At 38.8% G+C, this 25,636-nt stretch overlaps 2 protein-coding genes across 5 annotated transcripts in view; one reads left to right on the top strand and one right to left on the bottom strand.

Moving 5' to 3' along the window:
* glt1d1 (glycosyltransferase 1 domain containing 1) overlaps nucleotides 1-6,772 on the bottom strand; it is a 37,611-nt gene extending 30,839 nt beyond the window's left edge. Inside the window, exons 1-6 of one of the 2 annotated variants that reach the window (XM_026188531.1) lie at nucleotides 6,537-6,772; nucleotides 5,699-5,850; nucleotides 5,448-5,553; nucleotides 2,204-2,255; nucleotides 1,126-1,162; nucleotides 635-691 (exon numbers count right to left, since the gene is read on the bottom strand). In XM_026188531.1, the coding sequence (XP_026044316.1) occupies nucleotides 635-691; nucleotides 1,126-1,162; nucleotides 2,204-2,255; nucleotides 5,448-5,553; nucleotides 5,699-5,850; nucleotides 6,537-6,703 (571 nt within the window). In that variant the 5' untranslated portion in view covers nucleotides 6,704-6,772. Of the gene's footprint in view, nucleotides 1-634; nucleotides 692-1,125; nucleotides 1,163-2,203; nucleotides 2,256-5,447; nucleotides 5,554-5,698; nucleotides 5,851-6,270 lie in introns of both variants that reach the window. The other variant, XM_026188532.1, reaches the window with a different exon arrangement.
* Nucleotides 2,925-25,636, top strand: part of slc15a4 (solute carrier family 15 member 4) — a 33,374-nt gene continuing 10,662 nt past the window's right edge. The window contains exons 1-8 of one of the 3 annotated variants that reach the window (XM_026188530.1): nucleotides 2,925-3,293; nucleotides 7,277-7,908; nucleotides 10,751-11,043; nucleotides 11,646-11,784; nucleotides 12,004-12,084; nucleotides 17,103-17,283; nucleotides 20,246-20,404; nucleotides 24,567-24,725. In XM_026188530.1, coding sequence (XP_026044315.1) covers nucleotides 7,330-7,908; nucleotides 10,751-11,043; nucleotides 11,646-11,784; nucleotides 12,004-12,084; nucleotides 17,103-17,283; nucleotides 20,246-20,404; nucleotides 24,567-24,725 — 1,591 coding nt within the window. In that variant the 5' untranslated portion in view covers nucleotides 2,925-3,293; nucleotides 7,277-7,329. Of the gene's footprint in view, nucleotides 3,294-5,856; nucleotides 6,100-6,899; nucleotides 7,086-7,276; nucleotides 7,909-10,750; nucleotides 11,044-11,645; nucleotides 11,785-12,003; nucleotides 12,085-17,102; nucleotides 17,284-20,245; nucleotides 20,405-24,566; nucleotides 24,726-25,636 lie in introns of those variants that run through there. The other 2 variants (XM_026188529.1, XM_026188527.1) reach the window with 2 other exon arrangements.

Raw genomic sequence — 25,636 nt, 5'->3', positions numbered from 1 at the left:
GCCACACGACACCATCTGGAAAGCACTGCCAATGCATTAAAAGCATACCTGGATAAGGAAAACTCACTGGATTAAGCTCCCCAGAGCTTCGACCCCCAACATTATTGAAGCAGCTTGGGATCATATTTGTAACAAACAAAAGAAAAAGCAGAAACATCAAAAGAAAAGCTTTGAATGTCCTTCAAGAAGCCAAAGGATACTTAAAGAATTTCCAAGATAGCTTGAGAGAGTTCAGACTTGAAGAATTAAGGTAGTGACACCAAACGTTGACTTTCAAGCTTATAAGAATTGTATGAACTCTGTAATTGCTTTATACTTTACTGTATATTATAATATTTCCATATATGCACACGTTTCAATAAATTGCTACACCTACTTCACATTTCCCTAAAGAAATGAGGGGTAGCTCAAGACTTCTGCACACTACTGTGAACATAATTTCAATATTTTCTTTAAGGCCTTCCATTACAAGAAATAATAATATTTTTTATCACTTTGGATAAATAACTGATTTTCCACCATCATCAAACAAAATATATATAAAAAAGACCGTCTAAAAAGAAATCTTCCACTGTCAATTACACATTTTGCAAAGTGTACCTGGAATGATGACAACCTGAAGCACTAATAGTACCTGAGCTCCTCAGGAATTCAGTCCAGCAGAATTTCTCAGTAACGTCTGTCTGGATGCCTGTAATATAAACACAGAGACAGCCATAGTGAACTTCATAAAAAATAGTGCAAAGTGCTCCAAATTATCAGTGATCCAAAATACAATTTTTGTGTTCTGTGTAAAAAGCACTTCAGCATGATCACTCTCTGGGGACAAGCCTGAAAATTAAGCTTTCACTGGTTTGGGCTCAGCCATGCAGCTGGCCCGGGGGCTCTTGTCTAATCTATGAAGGGACACTATTTGCCAAACAAGGATACCGGTGGTAAACAACATGGAAGAGAGATTTGGGCTGTCCTACATGGTACGGTGGCCAATGGCAAGAGCAAACACAACTCTGTACTGCAGACAGTATGATAATGGAGGGAAAATGTCAAAGCTGATTAGTGCAACACTTCAATGGTGAGTCAAGGATGCACAGCATCAGGCGAGGATGTCCATCCTGCAGAACTTACCTTGAGGCTGGACGTAGATTTTGCTGCTTTGGGACACCTTCAGAGGAAAAAAATAAAAAAGAAGTGGTTAAAACAGCTAACAGAACGCAATCAGCAATTATTGGCAGCGTTTGTTTATAGAAATTACATTTGATTATCACCAACTGTGCTTCTCTCTTTTTTTTTATGTCCGACAATAGGGACAGCCATTTAAAGCTCTTTGTGTTCTAAGCATATTTAATCAGAGTACTAACTTTAAAAAGAGACTCAGGAAAGCAGTCGCTAAGATAATGCGGGTGCCGCAAAATAAATCAGAGGGGACGGGAAAGAAATTGACTGGATGTTATCACACCAGATCCATCCGCTATGTGTGTTTTCTGTCGCAATAAAAAGCTTGGCGATGCCTCTCAGTGCCTGTCCTGTCTACCAGCTGTCAGCACTAAATGGCAGAGATAAAGCACTCCACTTGCCTCAATCTGCAGCCTATGGCTGGAATCTAATCTGAAAATAAAACACTGTAATATTGTTTTAATGCCAGACTATTACGGGACAGGGCAGGATATTGTGTTTGTATAGTCAGAGCCCTTCTGCTGTATTTATTGACGCTGTCATTCTCCTGCCGTCTGCAGATGTGCTGTAAAAATGTAAACAAAAACTTTCTCTCTTATTATAAGCTGCAATTAAGCAGACAGAGTAAGAATCTGGGGGAATTGAAATACATGAACTGCGGCCAAACATAGGGCATGTGTGAAAAAAGTGATATCTGCATGTGTAACCATCATGCGTCAAAGTTTAAACTGCATGTCAAATGGCTGGACAGCCCCACCTGAAAGCCCATCCCTCCTCCCACTGGGGGAGGGGGCATTTTTTGTAACTTTCTGCAACTATCAATCCAGAATTTACAACTTCTGGTTAGATGTGCAGAGATGAGGGAAAATAGTAATTCTTCTTTTCTCCCTTTTGTCACTAAATTTCACGTGTTCAACCCAATGCAACACTATCAGCGGTCCTCAGAGAGATAGCCTAAAATGTGCTCGACTCAACTGAACCACGAATTACTTCAGTCAGTGTATCAAAAAACATAAGCGCATAATCATACCAAAAATAACTCTGCCTCTTCTTTCAGTTTGTCAGTAAATGCAACAGCAAACCTGATTGGGAACAAAGAAACACTTCATTATCACTGCTGTGCGAGGCATTTCAGCAAAACAAGAATTTTCACTATAGGCAGTAAATTATAGCCTTTTACAAGTCATAATGATTTTGACAACAATAAAAGGGGGGAAAAAGCTGTGCTAACAACACTAAAACACAGAAATCTGCAGGCAGAGCAGTATGAGAGCAGAAAAACTGCTTGTAGCTCGAAGCGAAAGGATTTCAGTACAAAAAGAGAAAGAATACAAGCTGGAAAATGAAGGGAATGTAGAGCAAAGAAACAAAAATGAAACAAAAAAACTGAAAGAAGATACTAATTTTCATTTGTAAGTGTGCATTATTAAATGGGCAAACAAGCCCTGGGCAGTGATGGGACTTTATGATCAAGGTTGGGATGAGATGGCACTAATAGTGGGAGGCGGGTGGATTGAGATGTTTAAAGCTTTGGAAAACAGGCTCTCGCACATTCCTCTAGAACAGGGATGGGCAACTCCAGGCCTCGAGGGCCGGTGTCCTGCAGGTTTTAGATATCACTCTGGGTCAGCACACCTGAATCCAATGATTAGTTCATTACCGGGCCTCTGGAGAACTGCAAGACATGTTGAGGAGGTTTAGCCATTTGAATCAACTGTGTTGGATCAAGGACACATCTAAAATCTGCAGGACACCGGCCCTCGAGGCCTGGAGTTGCCCACCCCTGCTCCAGAGGTCTTTTTCTAGATTTACTGCCATCTACTTTAATCAGCTAGAAAACTGAGACACTTCAGTGTGATGTCGGCTTGGATTAGAGCATAAAATTTAGATTAGCCAGATTAGCCATTAGCCTGCTAAACTAGTGGTTAGCTTGAATTCTTTCAGTCTTATTCTTTCCATAGATTGTTTATTAAAGATGGACGTAGTCTCAGTAGTTTGCGAGGTCGTGCTTTGAAGCCATTTTGGTATTTTGAACCTGGACATGATGAGGGAGGCGTGGACCTGACTGATAAACTAAAGGACGCTGCACAACGATTCAGGAGGAACCTCTCAGCCATAAGGTAGCTATGTCAGCAGAGCACACGCTGCTTTATCCTCTTGTTTGACTTTAATTGGGAAAAATTTGCAAAATCAACATCATGTAGTTTCCAGTAAGATTTTAAATTAGCAACTGAGTCTATAATCAGCAAACTGTTTACCTTTTAATTATTTTTACTTTTAATTGTATTTATTAAATTGTTTTACATTGATTTATTTAAAAAAACAAAAACAAAACCCAAATAAAAAGATTTGGATCAAGAGGTTCGAGGGTCTATGCTAATGATGTGCAATGCCACTGATTTTCTTTTCGATACCAAATAAAATTCCGGTACTAAATAAGGATAATAAACTTAATGTGTTTGGAAAATCAAAACAAAAAGTAGTGTATTTCCAATTATACCTTTATAATGAATACAAGACATCAGACTACTTGTTCTTATTGTTTAATTATGAAGAACAAACAAAAAAAAAAACCCCTGAAAACTCAACACCTACAGTTTACAATATTCAATTAACAATCAAAAATTAATATGAATGATTAACAATAATAATAATAATAATAATGAAGCTGAGGAACATTTTATTAATACATGTTATTATATATCTTACATATGAAATATTTTAAGTTGAATTTGTTATTTTTTAAAGCCTACAATGTCTGTTTTACTGCAAGTAGGCTGTATATTTAATGACACCTACCCAATATAATCATTTTAAAAGCTCTACAATTCTAATAAATGGGATTTCATAGTTTTAAGGATGCGGAGAATTCCCACCACTTATACATCAACGCAAAGCCTAAGCCTAGATGTAAGTCACTTTCCAAAATTTAGCAAAGTGCTACACGCAGGTGACGATTTAGGCGATCCCAATAATATCATTACTTTCATTTTGTTCTTGTGAATCATAATCTACAAATTCACTCCAAATTGCAAAAAAAAAAAGAATGAAAATCAATTCCAGAATATAAATATCTGTTATTGGTGGAATCAATGTTTAAGTATCGATCTACACACCGCTAATCCATGCAAACAGCTGTCTCGTCCCCTCCTGATCATTAGAAAGAATTCTGACTTGAAGCTATGTCCATCCTTTAAATACAGTCTATGATTCTTCATGCCCCAGAGGCCAGAAGATCTTGTACAGAGCCAGAGTTTTTGTGTTGTTTTTTTTTTTTTTACCCCCAGTGAAAACCTGGAATTTATGTATTGAAGGAAAAAAATATTTTAAGCTTATATTCAGACAGCAGTGTTACTTGTGATTTGTTGTTATATCCAAGACTGAATAAAATACATAAAAATCATATGATTAGTGGATTAGAAGCTTTCTCATTTCATGTGAATAATTTTAATAAAAGATATGAAAGTGGTGACATTTACTTCCTGCTCGCACTTCAGGTTGGAGACATCTGAATCAAACCTTTATAAAAAGGAAGTTGGCAAAAATATGATATGACACATTACTAACATACTAGATATTAAATATGGATAAAGTCATGATTAATGATAACTGTCAAATTTGATATAATCAGCAGGTCCTTCTCATGGGAGACATGTTACAGGGTATTTCCTGTAATGAGCAGTCCTCTTGAAATGACACTCCAAAAATATAATGCATACATGATTAACGGCATGTGTAGGAATGAATATTGATGAGATTTTATTGATTGCAATGCACTTTTAAAAATCTTCTCAGTGACGTAACGCACTGTAGAAACAGAGCAGAAAGAAAGGCCTGCATCCGACTTGGTTGTGGAAAAGCTTCCCTGCATTGAGTTTGACCTCAGTGCTTTGCAATGCACAAATGTAATAAACGCAAGAACTGATAAGCTTCTGCTAAATTGGACAATTTGAATTTCTTAGCTAGAACTGATTTTCCATTCCCACCTCTAATGCATCTGTGCTCCTTGTCCTATCGTAAGACGCTAACAAATGTGCTGTAGATGCAGCCTCCTAGTCTAATTAACAAAGCCAACAGATGATGCTGATATCACATTATTTATAATGTAGACTCTTTTGCAAATTGTGACTTTTCCGTTATTTTAAATGAAACTTTTCCAAAATCATTTTATAAATGGTATGGAATATGTATGATATGAAGGACTAAAGTTCATGTACTAAGTTTGGAGCCATCCGGAAGTTTTAAAATAGGAATTTGTAACAGTACAACATCACCTGGCTTTCAGTAGCACCTGTTCCATAACCACACGCTTCTGCTCCACTTTCACATCTTCATTTATGTCTGTGCCGCCAAAGATTACGCCAAAGGGTATTTCAATATCTATTGTAAAGAACAGACATAAAACAAAAAGGCAATGTGGGACTGAAAGCTGTACATTTGAAGACCCATTATGTGACAGCAAAAAAGAAAACGGATTTAAAGTATACAGCTGATAAGTAGATGATATAACAGCAAGTCAGTTTACCCATGAGAAGTCTGCCCGCTTTGAAAAGATGAATAGCCAGTGCAGCTTCAAACTTGGGATGTTCAGAGACCAGATTTACCACATCAGCAGGAGACTGAAACTCTCGTGCGTCTCTGAGCTCGCAAGTGTGTCCTGCTGACTCAATGTAGGACCTAAAACATAAAATTAACATTTGCTTATGGAAGGCAGGAAGGAAGACTGAGCGGTTGAGCAAATTCATAATGGTTAAAGCCAGGAAACGTCTTCCGCTATTTTAGCTATTTTAACATGAAACTGTAGACGGACAAGTGTTACCAATCACATTAAATTAAGCTCAGTTCCTGTTAAGAACAGAAGCCAAGGTCACCGGCAACACCCGTGTTTACTGCTACTCATCTTAAGGTGTCTCATTACACGATAAGGTTTGTATTTGGAGCCAACTTGTTACACTTATTTCACAGTGAAGTGATTTTACCAACAACACTTGCCCTGATGAAGTTAAATACTCCGTTATTGCGTCATAGTGTCACGCGCTAATTAATGAATCATACCAGCTATAAGAACCAGCTACACTTAGCAACTATGTTTGTTACCTTATTCTCTCAGCTGTAGTATGGTTCCCAGTTTTGGGGTTGAGACAGGCAAGGAAAAGTAATTTCATATCTCCTATGAAAGCAGGGCTGACGTGCTAATTAGCTACTTAACGCGAAATATTCGCGAAAAGCTGACGGCACCGATCGGGACATCTGCGTTTCAATGAGCTCGCTTAGCCGAGCTCCAATTACATTTCCTTGTCCGTAACTTAACACGTAGCAGCACCTAAGGGCAAGGCTGGTTCATGTTAGGGTTGCAAACAGACCGTTTAATGTAGTGCACCATGCTTGTAATGTTTACAAGTCCGTCTTCTATACGGCCCCCTGGAAACATGACTGTAAGCGGCGAAGTGCTGCCAGCCAATTTCACTTCATTTTCTTCTTCCTTTTTTTTGTTATGCCCATCCCCAAACCCCAAACCCTGTTGGTTCATGTTATATAATAACAGAATCAGCCGTAGCCAAAAAAAAAAAGATTAAATTGCACTGCAGTGCCACTTCCTTCTCCCCTTGCTTAGCTCTGCGTAAGCGGAACAAATCCCTATATCACATGGATGGTGTTGCGCGCCTCGATTTGCAGTACCCGTCGCGTAAGTTTCATTTTCAGATCGTCTCCACAGCAACGCAAGAGTGACAGCTTTTGACTGAGCTATGTGTCACGCGACAGAACTGTGACATTGTTTTTCTGTTGACACCCAGTTCTCTTTTCATAAAGTTCAGCTTTTAGACAGTACAAACGAAACATTTGAGCGGTTAGTATGATCTAGATTGATGGAGACAACCGAAGACCTCTGGGACGTGTTTCTGTCATTAAAGGTAAGGTAATGAGAAACTTTAACAAGCTGATGTGGTGTTTGAGCTAGCTTACTTCAGGTTTGTACTAAGCTAAAAACCTATATGACAAGAAAATGGGCTCTTTGACAATTTAGATGTTGTGAATCCGGTACAGTTTTTTGTGTTTGTGCTGCGGTGTCACCGTTTGGTTTATATTTGTGTTTTATCTTCAGGTTTGAACTCTTAAAAATAAGGAAGAAACTCCATTCCACTAAGTTGGGCGAGAATGGCTAACAACAGGGACGCCAATGAGAGCACCCCTCTTTTGGACTCAGACACTGAGAGCAGACCTTCACTACCGTCAGTCTTCGAGGGAAGAAGACTGGCATGTGCGGCCATCCTGCTGGCCGAGTCACTAGAGAGGATTGCTTTCTATGGCATAACGTCAAACCTGGTTCTTTTTCTGAATGGTAGTCCTTTTTATTGGGAGGGCACTCAGGCGAGCCAGGCACCACTCATGTTCATGGGAGTAACTTACCTGATTTCACCATTTGGAGGCTGGTTGGCCGATGCATACCTCGGAAAATTCTTGACCATTGCTGCAAGTTTGGTTCTGTACATTTTTGGCATGCTGTTTTTCCCTTTTATTTCAAACGAGGGCACCAGGATACACCTGTGCGGGGAAGAAATGGCATTTCCTGTGCAGCCTGCTGAGTGTCTGAACACAAACGTTACCACTCCAAAAAACGTTACCTGCCCCATTCGTGCCCCATATTGTGGCCCAGCAGTCTATGGTGGACTTTTCTTAATTGCCTTAGGTGTGGGTACTGTGAAGTCTAACATCACTCCATTTGGGGCAGATCAGGTAGAGTATAAACAGCACTACTACGAGTTATTACAGTTTGTATTAATTAGTTAATACCTGGAATTTCCTGTTACCAGAAGGCTATAACCTGAACCATTAGCTTTCTGGAATTGGCTTGTATAAAATATGTAGTGGGGACATCAATGAAGTCAGACATGTGATGGGACTTTAGCTGCGCCATGACATTTCTCTGAGACATGCTCTTGATTATCATGGCTACTCATGGCTGTCACCATTAAAAACTAAACATTTTGAAGCATCTTGTAGAATAGACAACACATCTCTCTGGAACACATGCACAAACGGAGACATTTATAAACACTTCTTCAATTGTTCTTAGTTGGTAATAAGAAGTGAAACACACATCTGTCAGTTTAGTATCAAAATTATCTAGAGGGCCCTCCACAACATGCAATCATGGAAGTGGGAAAGTTCATCAATGGGGTCATTGTTTCTCAGAGTTATCTAATCAGGAAAGGATAAAATGTTTCAAGGGGAGCTGGCAGACTGAAAATGATTAGTGCAATGTTATGTTCAAATACACAACACACAAAAGACACTGCTTTTTTTTTTTTTTGGTAAAAGTCCACTAACCTTAAAGCAAACGCAATGCACCATGAGGTTACTTTTTCCTGCGTACTGAAACTGAAAGTTTTACCTCATACAGACAAAATTTTCCCATTAGTGATCCTCCAACTGAAAGTCCTTGGTGCGTGGGAGATTTGAATATTTAAGAGAAACAGAAGAGTCCCTGTTAAAATTGGCCTCATTCCTAATAACGACACCCTCTCACAGCGTAAAAAAATTATCATACTGATTGTTGTGATTTCCCCTTTTAAATACAGTGCATTTGCATGAAAAAAAAAGGTTTGTGACCTCTTTGGAATTACCAAACCTGGACTTGCAGTTTTGTCAGTCATGATACTTGGTCTGATCTTCAGTGACAATTGTAAAGAAACACAATCTGACTGAACATATAGCACAAAAAGTTGGATTTATATTATTTTATTGTTTGTAGCAACTCGTTGTTGAACCTCCTTTAGCAGCTACAGCTTTCACATGGGGGCTGTTTCCGGTAGCTGCTCATAAGACGATTTAATGTTTGTTTGCTAGTTCACCCAACCTTTCCTTTAAAACACAGACAGCTGCTCTTTAATTCAGTGATAACAAGCTATCCAAACAATGATGTTGGTTCAACCAGACTTTAAAGTTGGGATGATGGTGTTGTCCACCTTTTGATAAATCTCTTCATGCATCACTGATCTAGAAATGTCATTAAAAATTTGTAGATCTTCTAAGCTTTCCAACTAATGGCCGGGTCTGGTTGTTTTGCTAGTAGTGTGTTTTCCCTTGAACCCTGTTATCCAGTTGTGGAAATATCTACAGGTGTTACCACTCGGAGACAGATTTATTTTAATTGTAAATATTTCATTAGTTTTATTTTGTGTTGAGAGTTTATTCATATTTAGTTGAATTTTCATTATGTAGGGGTATTTGTCAGGGAAATATTCAAGAAATTTAGAAGAAGTATCACTATAAAAACACAATTTCTGTGTCATGTATTCACACTACACCAAAACATTCTAATGTGTGTTGCTCTGACAAAGACTAAAACATAGTTCCTCTTGTAGTTTCCTACTTTTTGCGTTAAGTTTAGTTTTTATTTCAGGTAACTTAAATGTTTTTGTAACTATAGTCTTGCTTCAGGTCTTTAGAAAAAAGCTTTTATAGCCTTTTGTAGCTTCATATATCTCTAAATGCTTTTACAATCGAGAGGGAGGTGTTCATCGTTTATGTTAACAATCAAAAGTCAGACTTTTATGCCTTTTTTATATGGGGGGCACCCCAACAACCACCCAGCATCATTTTCTTAATTGGATACCACTGAGGTTCACACAGAGTTGCGAGTTTAGTTAAGTTGTGTTTACTATAATTGTGACCTATATGAAGCCTGGACAACATTTTATGATTAATCATTGCAGAAATCCCAGTAATTTCAGACAACTGACAAGAATTTATTTTTCCAGCTATGCCATGAGGGAATTACTTTCATAACTGACTCTGCACAAATGCACTGATGAACCCCAGAAAAATTTATGCTGAATATATTGACCTTATGTTCAGCATGTTTTAGCTGTACCAGCATCTTTTGTGCTTGTATATAAGCGACATATCCATCAGGAATTGAGAAAATCTTTTCACTCAAAAGAATAACTGTATGTGGGATGGATCGGATGATAATATTATGTGTTGGCATAGACAGCTATTGAAGCGTTACTAAGCCAATATTATAACCTTTAATTGTAACCTTTTAAAGAATGCTAAAAACTACAATAAGCAGATAAAGAATAAAGAAAACGTTGCTTCTATTGTTCTGCTCATTTCACTCAGCTGAGATGATAAAATGATAAAGTTATTATAAAGTTTGCACAGTATTGCTATGTATATTTTACCATAAATGTGGCAAACGTGTTGACTCATGCAAATTGGTATTCAGCTTGTGATCACTGTTTCTCTTTGTTAGTGACAGTTCACGGTTGTGTTTTGATCATTTTAGGTTTTTACAAACTGTACTTTGTACTATATGTTATAGCTTTGAGTCATGCAGCCATAGTTTAAATCAATTTAAACCCTGTTTCTTGGCTTTGAAACCTAATCTTTTATATCAGACGACTTGTGACTTCACTTATTTTTTTATAACAATCAGATGCTGGTAGTTAACTTACAAACTCATGACAAACCACTGTTGCAAAGTTCAGAGTACACTTACTCTTCTTACACGCTCTTTTTGTTTGGATTAAAGAAAAGAAAAAACGTCACCCTGTGCTTTGTGTGCTCGCAGGTCAAAGACAGAGGACCAGAGGCCACTCGCAGATTTTTCAACTGGTTCTACTGGTCTATTAACTTGGGTGCCATTCTGTCACTGGGAGGTGTGGCCTACATCCAGCAAAACGTTAGCTTTGAGGTTGGCTACATCCTTCCTACTGTGTGCCTTGGGATCTCTTTCCTGGTCTTTCTCCTGGGGCGTATGGTTTTCATCAACAAGCCCGCAGATGGAAGTGCCTTTACTGACATGTTCAAGATCCTGGCTTTTGCCTGCTGTTCACAGAAACCAGTGGAGCCAAACCTGCTCCGGTAAGAGTGACATTTCATACAGTAATTAAATACATATACAAACAAAGCACACCCAGATCAGTCTCAGTGGGACAGCTTCCTAAAGTAGTGTAGTGACGTTAGTTGGATGGTGACTGTGAACCAGTGGAATAAAATGGCTCTATTTTATTGGTAGAGCTTTATGTTAAAACCTCCTTTGATCCACCTGTATAATTCTTTTTTTCCCCCCATTGGTTCAGGCATTCATCTTCGTTCCATGTGGTTAAGTTATTCTGAAGTGCGGATACTTGACTTTGAACCAAAGTAGCACTATTAGCTCATAAACTTGACATTGAATATTTTAAGTTGGGCAGTCCTGCTGCCTTTCAAGAATTTCTTATTAAGACATTTTCTCCAGAGATGGGGATTATAGGCTTTAGAAAAAAAGTTTCTTTCATATCTCTAGAAGTGCTGTTGTTAAAGGCCGAGAGATTCACATAAAAGGCTGGTTAATTTCCCACTTAAAGAGCACAGACCAATTCTAGTTTATTCTGGATTTATTTTTGCTTTATGCCATTAATTACACTGTATTTTTAAACTATTTCAATCAGGTTTATGTTTATTAAATTTTTCCTGTGAAACAGCAAACCGGCACTACTGGACAGTGCCAAAGTGACTTACGGAGGGAAATTTCCTGAAGAGAAAGTAGAGGAAGTCAAAGCACTGGTGAAGGTCCTTCCGGTTTTCTTTGCTCTTATTCCGTACTGGACTGTATACTTTCAGGTAAGATCAGCCGATATAAAGTTAGATCCAAACATTAACACAGTATTGCGCATGATGAGAAATGCAAAGTGAGAACACAAGAGATAATGTGCACACATTATCAGGTAAAACATTGTTTGTGTCAAAACTGGAGAAGAATGGTGTGCACCAGACACCCTGGTGATCACAAAGTGGAGAACGACTTCACGCTGAGACTTTAATCTCCTTTTCGCATTACAGATGCAGACAACGTACATCCTGCAGAGCCTCCATCTGAAGATTCCTGATACAACCCCAAACAGCACTTCTGACTTCTCTAAGGTAAACTGAAGTGGAGACACTCTCCTGCACCTCTTTCCTGTTTAATTAACAATTTTAGTGCCAGTGTGCTCTGACTTGATTTGTGCTGTGGCACTCTTAACTGTTCTCTAATTCTCTGTAGTTAAACATAACAGCGTGGAGCTCTAGCCTGCTTTCTCACAAGTGGTTTTGATCTATATTTTTTACTGCTGAAACTAAAGGAGTCAGTAGGCCACTGACACACAACAGCTGGAGGCAGCAGCAAAGGCTGATAATGCAACGGGGATTAAGTGAGAACTTCATAGACTAATACCTCACAGATTAGCAACTGGCTGGCATTGTATCTCACCACAGCAGCGCCTCCACCTGTTTCTGTTTGGCAAATTTTGCTGGTATACCTGTCTCTCACTTTGCCTGATTCTATTTTCAGTTTGGCAAATTTAAGTTTTCGTTTTATAGTGGCACTAGAAAATAGAGAAAATTGGGTAGCAGGGAAGGACCAGTGGAGTGACATTCAGTAAATGGTCCAGCAAGGAATGGAGGAACCAGTGCTCAGGCATTTGTGCCTATGTGATACACGCCCAATACTTGTCTATCAGGACAACTGTAGTAGATTAGATGTTGAGCGCTGCGGTGCTTTGATGACTGAAAATCAAAAGGTTCAAAAGCAATGAAATTAACTTGAGTAGTAACAGCAGCTTATGTAGTGCAGTAAGTCTGTTCATATTTCTGAACAGGCATGCTTGAGGTGATTGTGAAGTGTACCGACTTCACAGAATTGTGAAGTGAAACACTTGTCGGTAAACCTCGCAGTCTGAGTTAGTGCTCTTGAAAAGCCACAAAAATACTCGACTTGGAACATCGTGAAACTATGTTACATGGCTTTGTTTACTTGTGTAACATGTTTACAACTGTGTTTAAGAACTACATTTCTACAAAGTTTTCCTAAGTGCACCGTTTATCTGGTAGGAAAAAATGGAACTAGGCCCTTCCTGCTACCGGCCTCGACATTTGTCATTATCAAAAGGGAAGTGAGAATAGATGTCTCGTCTCACCTGACACATTTCAGTGGCCAACCTGAACAAAAACTGTCTCTTTGGAGAAATGGCACCCATACTACTATAACTACTACTCTGAGGTTACAATTTATGAATTTAGAGTAATTTTTTGACTAGTTGCTTTATTTTTGGGTTTGATTGGCAATTTGAAAACAAAACTACGTGAATTTGAAAATCACATTTTAAAATTAAAACTGTTTTAATGGTAACCCACAATAAATTCAATACTTCATGCCCTGTTACTCGTTCAGAGGATAAACAATGTATTATTCGTCTGCAGAGATTACATATTTCTATAAGCTTTTTTTTTCTAATCTGTTACAATAGATTATAAGGGTTAGAGCAGTGAAGCTGCAGGAAACTTCATTACATGGTTTAGAAATCCCCCCAACGTCTCACACCAACTTGGACATAGTAATCAAGTATATGTTTCTGCAGTTATCTCAGAAATGCTTTGCAGTGATCTAAAATTATTTGTTCCATTGTTCTTCTGTCTTTAAATTTGTTTTTTTAATTTCTTAAAAACTTGTTTTTAAAATCTCTCAATATCTCAGTATTAAGTTAGGCGTATGTACAAACTCTGATCTTAAGGTGTAAAGAAAATTCTGTGATATTTGCAAACGATCGTAATGCTTAGATGCTGAAATTTGAGTCACACATTAACATGTGTCCCTTGAGCTTATGCGCACAGGATCATTGTTGCAAGTCTGAAAACTTGAATCTCAAAATTGGATTCATGTGAAAGCCAGTTGAAGCCCGAAATGTGATAATGATCAGCCATGCATGATGTTTTACAGCAAATAGATTTTTATTTTATTTATTTATTTTGTCAATTCACAGTCCAAATGTAAACAAAAACACTGGGTTACTACTGCTACTGGGTTACTACTACTACTACTAATGTTTGAAAATGCAGAACTGCGTAGAGTACACAAAAGAGGCTGCAGACATTTGCTGGAAGCGTGTGGTGGCTTCTCCCAAACTGAATGGCCATTGCAATTCACACAGTTGTGCGCTCTCAGAAACAGCCACGTTGTATATCTACAGGGAGTGCAGAATTATTAGGCAAATGAGTATTTTGTCCACATCATCCTCTTCATGCATGTTGTCTTACTCCAAGCTGTATAGGCTCGAAAGCCTACTACCAATTAAGCATATTAGGTGATGTGTATCTCTGTAATGAGAAGGGGTGTGGTCTAATGACATCAACACCCTATATCAGGTGTGCATAATTATTAGGCAACGTCCTTTCCTTTGGCAAAATGGGTCAGAAGAAGGACTTGACAGGCTCAGAAAAGTCAAAAATAGTGAGATATCTTGCAAAGGGATGCAGCAGTCTCGAAATTGCAAAGCTTCTGAAGCGTGATCATCGAACAATCAAGCGTTTCATTCAAAATAGTCAACAGGGTCGCAAGAAGCGTGTGGAAAAACCAAGGCACAAAATAACTGCCCATGAACTGAGAAAAGTCAAGCGTGCAGCTGCCAAGATGCCACTTGCCACCAGTTTGGCCATATTTCAGAGCTGCAACATCACTGGAGTGCCCAAAAGCACAAGGTGTGCAATACTCAGAGACATGGCCAAGGTAAGAAAGGCTGAAAGACGACCACCACTGAACAAGACACACAAGCTGAAACGTCAAGACTGTGCCAAGAAATATCTCGAGACTGATTTTTCTAAGGTTTTATGGACTGATGAAATGAGAGTGAGTCTTGATGGGCCAGATGGATGGGCCCGTGGCTGGATTGGTAAAGGGCAGAGAGCTCCAGTCCGACTCAGACGCCAGCAAGGTGGAGGTGGAGTACTGGTTTGGGCTGGTATCATCAAAGATGAGCTTGTGGGGCCTTTTCGGCTTGAGGATGGAGTCAAGCTCAACTCCCAGTCCTACTGCCAGTTTCTGGAAGACACCTTCTTCAAGCAGTGGTACAGGAAGAAGTCTGCATCCTTCAAGAAAAACATGATTTTCATGCAGGACAATGCTCCATCACACGCGTCCAAGTACTCCACAGTGTGGCTGGCAAGAAAGGGTATAAAAGAAGAAAAACTAATGACATGGCCTCCTTGTTCACCTGATCTGAACCCCATTGAGAACCTGTGGTCCATCATCAAATGTGAGATTTACAAGGAGGGAAAACAGTACACCTCTCTGAACAGTGTCTGGGAGGCTGTGGTTGCTGCTGCACGCAATGTTGATGGTGAACAGATCAAAACACCGACAGAATCCATGGATGGCAGGCTTTTGAGTGTCCTTGCAAAGAAAGGTGGCTATATTGGTCGCTGATTTGTTTTTGTTTTGTTTTTGAATGTCAGAAATGTATATTTGTGAATGTGGAGATGTTATGTTGGTTTCACTGGTAAAAATAAATAATTGAAATGGGTATATATTTGTTTTTTGTTAAGTTGCCTAATAATTATGCACAGTAATAGTCACCTGCACACACAGATATCCCCCTAAAATAGCTAAAACTAAAAAGAAACTAAAAACTACTTCCAAAAACATTCAGCTTTGATATTAATGAGTTTTTGGGTTCATTGAGAACATGGTTGTTGTTCAATAATAAAATTATTCCTCAAAAATACAACTTCCCTAATAATTCTGCACTCCCTGTACTGTGCCTCATGACAGCATGTGATAAAAGAATCCTATACTATCATTTATGAAAGATTAAAGGCTCTTCCTCTCCTTAAATGTAACAGTACTTGTAGCTGAAAAACAGAGCATTCTTATTGAAATTATAATTGCATGTAATGTGTTCCCAAACACCTAATAGTGTAATTTTACTGCTTTCGTGACTCCCACATTAACCCCAAGCCAACTTTTACCTTTTAACAGACAAAAATGAATACATATTTCAAATGTAATATTATTGCATATATTAAAAGCATGCTTCAATAAATCTTGTTTCATGCTGATCTAAAGGGTGGTCTAGGGAAATAATGGCTAAAATGCTCACAACCTGCCATGTGCAACCATATTTTTATGGGATACTTTTTGATCCCTAAATGGTGGCACTATCCAATTTTCTCAAGATAAAGAGCAGCAGAAAATATAAATCTTGCAATAAGTCTTCATCATTTCCCAAATTGCTAAATCAGTATACAGTGTGTATGTGTGGTTTTGTTTTGGGGAAGTGGGGAAGAAAACAAAACAAAAAAAAACACACGGAGATTTGTGAGATTTGGGCCTGCTGAGACACCTCAGTCATTCATGCCAGCCTTGCCTTGGCAAAGAAGAAGTCTCATTTAGCACTTCCTATCATTTTGAATATGATAATGTACAAACAAGAGAGAAAAACACTCTCTAAGGAGCTGCGTACAGATTGCCAGCGGTCGCTCTAAGAAATGGAAATTCAATTTGAGAATAAATGATCCTATCAGAAGTGTTAAACCAGAGACACATCAGGAGCTCAGATGGCACTTGGAATTTGAATTGCACAAAACAAAACAAGCAAAAAAAAACTCTGCTCCAGCAGTCTGCACTGTTACACTGCTCAGTCAGTGAGATATTGCCTCAACTTGTAAATACTTTGTATGCTTATAGTGGAATTTCTGTTTGATTGATATGTCATCCAGTCTGTTTACACAGTGCAATTATTCCTTCCAAAGATTACGCTTTATCGTGATAATTCAGAATCAGTTTTGTCAATTTTGTCTCACATTTAAGCTTTAATAGATTGGAATGTAAAAAAGAGAACTTATGAATCCTATTAATACTAGTGCTGCTGCTGCTACGGCTGTGAATAATAAGCTGAATATTTATTCGGTATTGACTGCCTGCTTGCATTACTATACATGCTATTTATGTTTTGTTTTTTAAATTGCTTCATGTTTTGCTTTTGACCACCTGGGGGTGCCAGAGCAGTATCAAGTCTGAAGGATGCACAGACTCCAGTGAATGCAAACATTTGGCGAACTGTGTAGTTTTCATACTTTTTTGCCTTTTGTTCTCTTTCATCCCATGTTTCTCCCCCTGGATTCCCCAGATGACGTTCCGCTTCCCGCCTGCTTGGCTCACCATGTTTGACGCAGTGCTCATTATCATGCTGATTCCCCTGAAGGACAAAGTGGTGGACCCAATCCTGAAACGGCGCGGCCTGCTGCCCTCCTCCCTGAAAAGGATCGCAGTAGGGATGTTCTTTGTCATGTGCTCGGCCGTGGCAGCGGGTGAGTGCACCCGCAGCCGAGTTCTCTGTACATGTCACTTAAATAGTACAAACACAACAAAGTAAAAAGGCAAAGTTGGGTGTTATTTTCTGTGGCAGATGGAACATACAATCAGCAGTTCCAGTGCCACATCTACTTCATCTATATTTTCATTACTTTTGGTAACATGGCTTTAATACAAAGCCGCTTCACTGACATGACTTGAATATGGTCACTGAACTTTATTTTTTTTAATTTTTCTTGCTATTCTGGGGTTGCTTTATGTGGGACTCGAAAGATGGTTTGTCACAGATTTATAGTCTATTCCAGAATCCCATGACTTTCCATCTGGCAAAGGAAAAGCAGCAGATATTGTCCCCCCTCACTCAGTAGCTTATAGAGAGCGCTGTGGCATCTAACTTTTTAGTCCTGTGTGACTGCACCAGCCGTGCTCAGTCGTGTTCTTTTCCAGTCTGTAGATTGTTTTCGAAAGCTTCAGCCAGGCCTGTCAGTGCATCCAGGCTAAAATGTTTCGAGCATGAAGGCAGGAAGAAAAGCCAATCAGTCTACATTGTATTCCACAAACGCTCCACTTTTTCTTACACAGAAATGCAAATGTGCAAAATGAACATATTTTACTATTAGTGATCCTTAGATATTGACTAGTGTGGTTTTATAGATGGGGAATAATGCACTTAATGAAAATAAACAGCAGTTGTTGGGGATAATTGTGAGGGAATCTCTGTAGAACTGGCCGTTCTTTCATCTCATTTCATTTCATTTTTGAGTTTGTAGTCAAATGTCTTAACAACAGTTTCCACGACAAGCATGCTTTGTATCCTTATATAGCACAAGCAAGCCGATTCTACAGTTTTCAACAAATCACAACCGAAGTGTCATAACATTAGCTCACGATTATTTTATGGTATGTTTTACGTCTGTTTTTACAAACTGGTCTTATCTCCACGTATGATGAACTTGTTTATTCTTGCTCCTTTATGGTCATCTGATAGCAGAATGTGTAAAAAACACAACAAACCCCCCAAACCCAGCAACTTAATAAATTAAAGCTCACCTCATCAAAACAGTGAGTGTAAAAAGAAGACTGTAGAGTCCTCAAATGTTCTAGTGTTGATTGGCAGAGTAAGACCATCAAACAAATCTTTTTCAATCAACCTGATGCGGTAGAATGATTATTAACCAAATCCGTAGTGTTTATTTTTCAGTTTAAATATCAGAGGATGTGAGGTTTCTGACAAGTAAAGGTCCTTCTAATATTTTCATTTTCATGTTCCAAAGCTGGTTAGCTGTTTGCTTTTCCATTCGACTCACTGAAATAAAGTGCAGCACTTGCATTTAAATTCAGGCAAAATAAACTCAGAATATTGCAGAAGGCTGTTTTGAGTTCTGGGAGTGGAGAGAATGTGTTTATGGTGTGGGAATTGGACAGATGAGTACACAACTCGTGTGCGACAAATTTCTGACCTGGATTCCAGGAGACAAATTGGAGGACTCTGTCAAAGTTTTACAGTAATATGCTTTGTAAAGTGAATTACTGAGATGCAGTATAATGATATTGCATCTGCAGCTTATTTGAATAATTATTCAGACAGCAGTAATTTGCAGAGCCTGTGCACCGTTTATCCCCAGAACTGACTCGATTCACATTTGTTCAGTTACGCACACTGACTCCTGGGAGCTGCCTTACACTGTTATTACATTTCAAGCTGCATTCTAAGTTGACTTTACTCGGTGCTTATCTGTAGCGGTCCAAAAGCTAAAATCATGAAGTTCAAAGACTGACAGATGGATAGCTGTGAATGTCCAAGTGTGGCACCTTTTATCCACAGACTAGATAGTTGTCACACATGACACTGCCGGCACGCCACACCGCTGCTCCTCGGCGGTAGCATCTCTTTCATCTTGTTGTGTATTTGTCTGGATTGGTGCAGCAGTATTTTACACAGTGAAGCTGTATGTGCTGACACACGTGGTACAAGGACAGGTGGACTACCCATGCAGTGAAAAGGGACTACTGAAGGCATGCTGCTAAGTAGACAGTGGACTGTTTCTGATCATTTATGTACAACGCTCCCAGACTTTGGCCACATGCTGACCAGCTCTCAAAAACTATGCTGACATCGTCTTTTCTGTTGTTTTTTTGTTTGTTTGTTTTTTAGCATGCTGTCTCACTTTTCTCACTTTATGTCTGATCTCATTTGGTTAAAGCTCAATGGCTATTGCACCCAAAGCATTTCTCTCTCTCACTCTTTCTCGCCCTCTTTCTCCTTTTTTTTTTTTTTTTTTTTTCCAGAAAAGCTGGAGCAGAGTTTCCAGGGATCACGCTGGGTTGTCTGTTGTGTGATATTTAGTTAGGGTGGGTGGGGGGGAGCAGAGATGTGTGCGTTTATAGAGTGCGACTTGCTCGGGGCAGCTCAGTGGCCGTGCTGTTCGAGATGGACAGCTGGTATTATAGGATATCCGGATTACAAGGCTACAACTCCTCTCAAATATAGCATTAAGTGCAGTTATGATAGGAGGCTGTCTCTGGGAGTTATCTGGAAATAGCCGCTGGTTACATGATAATAGCTATCGAATAAAGCTTTTAGGAAGCAGCGGCAGTTGATGACAACTGCCTGGTTCTTATTATTGAATCATCTGCACCGTCCCATTACCAGCTGCCAGAATATAGAAGCGTGCAGATGTGATCTTAATGAAGTGTAGGCTAGCCTTAAAATTAGCTAAATCCTTAATGGACTGTTCAGTGTTGAAAACTCTAAGTCTGGCAGCTTCTTGCTGTATGTTGGTGTCACGAACTTTAAAGTATCCTTTCCAAAATATATAAGCCTTTTCAAATTACCCATGCTATATTTAGCATGGGTAATTGGTGTGTGTGTGTAATAAATTTTAGGTCTTGTTTTTTTTTGCTTTCCCCTTAGTTAATTGTTCTTCCTTGCACTGTTTTCTGGGTCCACCCCATCAGGTATTTTGGAGACAAAGCGCCTGGAGATCGTCAAATCCAATGGTACCATTGACCAGATGCTTGGGAGCGTCATCTACCACGCGGCAGATTTGGCCATATGGTGGCAGATCCCTCAGTACGTGCTGATTGGAATCAGCGAAATATTTGCCAGCATTGCAGGTACAGCCAGTTGACATCCTCTGTGAAGTTTTCAAATAAATGCTAAACACTTTCATTTAATAGTGCGATCAGGTAAACATGATGACTCAGACAAATGGTAAAATGTCACATCCTTCTCCAGAGTAAGAGACTTGTACTTTGAGTTGATCAGCTTTTCCCTTTGAACATTCAGAATAGATTGGGGGCTAAAGCCCATTGTGCCTATTCCTGTAAGCACAATGCAGTGAAGACTAATGTGTAAATCCTTTTTGAACAATTTGTTTGATTTATTGCCATCCGGCACCAGCTTAATGTGTTTGTGGGTTGCAGTCCATACTCCAGAGTAAATAGCCCACAACATCAATTGATAATTGATTATCCCGATTTTATCACACTACTGCAAGACATTGTTAAGTAACGGAGCATTTTCCAAATAAGGAAAATGCTCCGTTACAGTAACTGCTTTTTAACAAACAGGGAGGAAAAAGCAAAGCTTTCATTTTACGTCCAGTGCTCTTGAAACAGATAGAGGAGATGGCGAGATGCATAAAGGTACAGATAGGTTATATATAGGTTATATTTATAATTGCAGTGCAAGGTGGAGCGTGATATAAAGCTTTCACCTTTAATGTTTAATAGTGTGGTAAGCTGACATTTTTAGATATGCGCCATCATATGCAATGACTCTTACATTGGGCCTTTTTCCTTCTACAAACAAGGGACGGCTCAGAGATAATACTAACAAATTGCACTGACACATATTCACTTAGTTAGCTTTCACAGCTGACACGCTGTTAATAAGGACGTGTTACACCATAGCAAATGAAAGTTTAATTATCAGTCCAGCAGTTTGATAGATCTGACATTTACATCTGCGTACATACACCAAAGAAGCAGAAAACGGCTCTTAAACATCCTATTAAGATTTCTTCTTATCAAATTGCACTTTTAAAAGGATTGTACTGCAGATTTACATTCATTTACATTTAAGATGACATAGTATAACAGGTTATTTGCACCTCTAATTTGTAATATTTTAAATAGGCTCATAATTTTTCATCCATCTCTATCATTTGTCCAGTAAGAAGCAGCAAATACGTTAAACTAATACTGGTAAGGCTTTGTAATTACATTCCTCTTTGTCAGCGTAGAAAATGTTACAATGGCTGAGATTGTTTGTGAACATTATTTAGTCGAGACAAGACGATTCTAAGAAGGCAATTCAACCGTATTTTTTTCTCCCCACAAAATTTTTTTGCTTCAAATTTCAAGTGTTTCATTTATTTATTTATTTATTTATTTTTCTCAGAGAAATACATTTCCTGTCATTTTTGCAAAAGCAATGAAAAAGAAAAGAATTGCATTGGATCAAGGCGGGTCAGAGTAGCTCTTAGTTCAAACAACAGCTACAGTCCTGTTTGTGATCATTTTCCAGGTATCGGCTCAAAACTGCTCGGTAAGAAACTCGCGAGAAATGAGAGTCATTTCATTTCTTGCGAGCCCTGGTGTGAAGAGTAAATGCCTTTTCATTAACAGCTTTGGGGAGAGCATATTGCCCCAGTAATACAATAATGTGGGGATTTGCTTTAATGCTGTTTGTGTTTGTAAGAAATGCACTAAATGTGAAATTCTTTATGAAGTTGTTTTGCGTTGAACGGAGTAGCAGCTGTGGGCCATTTTTATCCTTTAGCATGCAGACATACAAAATAGGGCAATATACCTCGCATTCTGCTTATCTATCTAATTGGAATCTGTATTTTTTTGCTTACTTTCTCTTGCAGTCATTGCCTTAGTGATTCAACTTTGTTAATCCCTCTAGGCATGATTGAGTCATTCTCCCACTACTATGAAATGTCCTACAACATATTGTGTGGTCTCGGTGTAGTACATTCTTTATTTCTTACTTAAGAGTGAAAATGAGACCATTAATATTTAGGACTTGAAGGAATATCTGGTCAGCCCAGTTCCCTCAGAAAACATTTGTCATCTTTAAAAATCTTTGGAAACTGAAATCTGTTTAATGAGCTTGGGTATTATACAACCCTTGAGCAGAAATGCATAAGGCTTCTATAAAACACTGGAACTTGCGTAAAGAGAGTCCCTATGAAAGTCAAATCCGGGATTTGACAAAGCTATAGGGATCCTTAAAATAAACTTGCTCTCCCCTCTCTCTCTCCATCCCACAGGGCTTAGTTCAAGACAAAATGTCTGACAGAATTGTGGCATGTGTCTGGTAAAGAGGAATATTTCCCCTTAGTCATCTTCTGTTTGAATAAATCTGTGTAAAACCTCTGGTGCTATCAAACTTTCTGACTGCAGTCCCCAGTCTTGTACGGCAATGGGTAATGCTTTCCACATATGCCACTCAAGTTCGTCTGCTTTAAGGTGGCAAGAAAATGCAAAACCCTCTCGTAAAAGAAAAGAAAATAGTGCCCGCAGTATTTTTAAACATGTTTTTTTTCTTATGAAAAAAGTAGAAGGCTTATGTTACTTTCTAAACCATAAAAAAACCTCTGACCTTGGGAATAGAAAACAATATATACATCAGATATGTACATATGTATTCCCCTTCTGAGTGTTTTTGTGTTCCTTATTAAAATTAAACTTGTCATTCAACACTCCCTGAAAGCAGGTGAGGCATTTAGGTTATATAGGTTATTTTCATGCATACCCAGTGATAATATTTGCCACATCTATCTGTGCCTTTTTATTCTAAAAGGATCCCTCTTTCTTTCTTTCTTTCTTTCTTTCTTTCTTTCTTTCTTTCTTTCTTTCTTTCTTTCTTTCTTTCTTTCTTTCTTTCTTTCTTTCTTTCTTTCTTTCTTTCTTTCTTTCTTTCTTTCTTTCTTTCTTTCTTTCTTTCTTTCTTTCTTTCTTTCTTTCTTTCTCAGAACTATCGCAGGTATCTGTCAAGAAACTGTTCATCACGTTAATTTGAACAATGTTACCCTCCAAGGATGTTAAAAGGCACACATAAGCACAAGTCCCTAATCTCTTCTGACAGATGTAGCTATAGGGGCTCCTATGTTTGAGGTGCCATGAAATTATCAATGTCAGCTTGCAGCAAGACAGAATGTTTTAGGCAGAGGACACACAGATTTCTCCCCATACTCCTCTCTCTTTCTCGAAAGTTTCTTGCTCTTTTTTCCCCCCCCTCCAGTCTGTTTTTTTTCCATCACACAGTAAATACTGAATAATTTGTCTTCCACAAATTATTTAGTACTTACAAACACCACAGTCCAGTGCCACAATAGGAAATGAGCTGCCAAGGAATTCTTTTGCAATTAACAAGTGAACAGTCAACAAAACCCACCCAAAAAACAAAAACAAAATTATTTTACACAGATGGATAAATACGCGAAGAGTTGGGATTGAAATGTTACTCCGCCCATAAAATGTACACCAGCATGCCTGATGTTTTTAGTTGTCTGTCCACTAGAAGTAACAAAAATCACTACTCTTCCTACAGTATTGATCTTTGATTAAACCTAAACGCATTGATCACCTAGTGGGTACTGGTTACTTTTATGGGCAATAACATGTAAATTGTAATAGATCATGAGTCAGATAAGCTGTTATATCAGTGGCGTTACCACAGTTTACAATCCAGAAAACCGTGTGTCTAAAACCAAGAGGCTGTCTCTGGGTTTTGCACAAACTGTGTAATATTCTGGGGTCTCTGAGGAAGGACATTCAATTGAAATGATCTGAAATCTGGGGGACTATCTTTTAAAAAGAACAGTTTTTTGTTAGACATACCAACACAATATTGTTTTCTCTACCAATCCTGCTTGCCATATTTGCTTCCGTGCAAGTTTTCCCATTTCCCCAAATGTAATTTAAAGTGGTCCAGAGATGCATCGGAAGATGACATTGAAAGTGAAGAAGCATTAATCTTAGTCAGGAAAGACTTAGATTTCCACATATTATTATTTATCACACCGCTCGTATCCAAGTAAATTATGTTACCTTGTTGCTCCAGTATCTCAGACTTGGATTTATTCAGAACGTGTTTAGGTTAAATCCTGTGTCTAAGTAGCACTGAATTCCAAGTTACATTACATCATCAGTGGCAGCTTTTGTCATATTTCATTACATGTTGTACCATATAAACTATAAAGCTGCGTTACATTAACATTTAATCATATATATTTCTACGTATGTGTTTTCATCTTTATTGCAGGCCTGGAGTTTGCCTATTCTGCAGCCCCCAAGTCCATGCAGAGTGCCATCATGGGGCTTTTCTTTTTCTTTTCTGGGATTGGATCCTTTGTGGGCTCCGGATTGCTGGCTATTGTCTCCCTCAAGTCAATTGGCTGGATGTCATCCCATAGAGACTTCGGTAAGAGATATTTTAGCTCATGATAATTCCAATTTGGCAGGTACGTCGCACGTACCGTGATCAAGAGGTAGAAAACTCGACTGAAGCAGATAGCACGTGTGTGCGTGCACCTGTATGTTTGTGGAAGTGTAAGCGCACACATATGTCTGTGCGTGTTTTTGTATTATTGAAAAATGTGGTCCTGGAACCATTTGGTGTAGGTGAAGCTACCACAAAGGCGAAGACTTCAAGCACTTGTGCTTAAACTTGAAATAAAAGCTGGTTTTCTTTTCAACCTGTTCTCATCACTTCATCATTATCAAAACACACAGTAGTGACGTGATTCTCAGCGCTATCTGTAAGTCACCTGTCACCTCTTTTGCCAAGCATCCTGTTAGGTACCCAGTGCTAGACCACATACTATTGTATTCCCACATCGACTTTAGGTATAAAACCACAAGAGAGGCATCGATTCAGACTGCCTGAAATTAATCTTCCAGGAACATAGCTTAAGAATGTTCAAAAGCTTGAGCTAATTTAAAATCCACTTAAAGACTTTGTAAATTATACACAGAAAGGAGGGGGACAACACCCTGCACAGGTCTCTTGTTTTAAGAGTGTTTCACATTATAAATAGACATGTCAGACTAACGACAAAAGGTTTGTGTAAATCTGTCCGAGTGCTAGAATGAATAGCGTGGTGGTGGCAGCAGATGGATGGACTCCCAGTGAGTAGAGGCTCCCCACCCAGATGCACTTTTCCCTGAGCATTCAGTAAATAAGCCAACACTGTAAATTGTTTATCCACAAACACCTAATAGCTCATTAATACAGTGTACCGACAGGTAGGGTGGTACTTCTGATGATGTTAGCACTAGAAAATGCTTTGCATGCCTCATATATCCAGCTCAGCCGTGCATAACTTGAGGGGA

Source organism: Astatotilapia calliptera, chromosome 12, assembly GCF_900246225.1.
Source record: "Astatotilapia calliptera chromosome 12, fAstCal1.2, whole genome shotgun sequence".
Lineage (NCBI taxonomy): Eukaryota > Metazoa > Chordata > Actinopteri > Cichliformes > Cichlidae > Astatotilapia > Astatotilapia calliptera.
The sequence above is the reverse complement of the archived record's forward strand: the minus strand, read 5'-3'. Positions and strand labels throughout refer to the sequence as shown.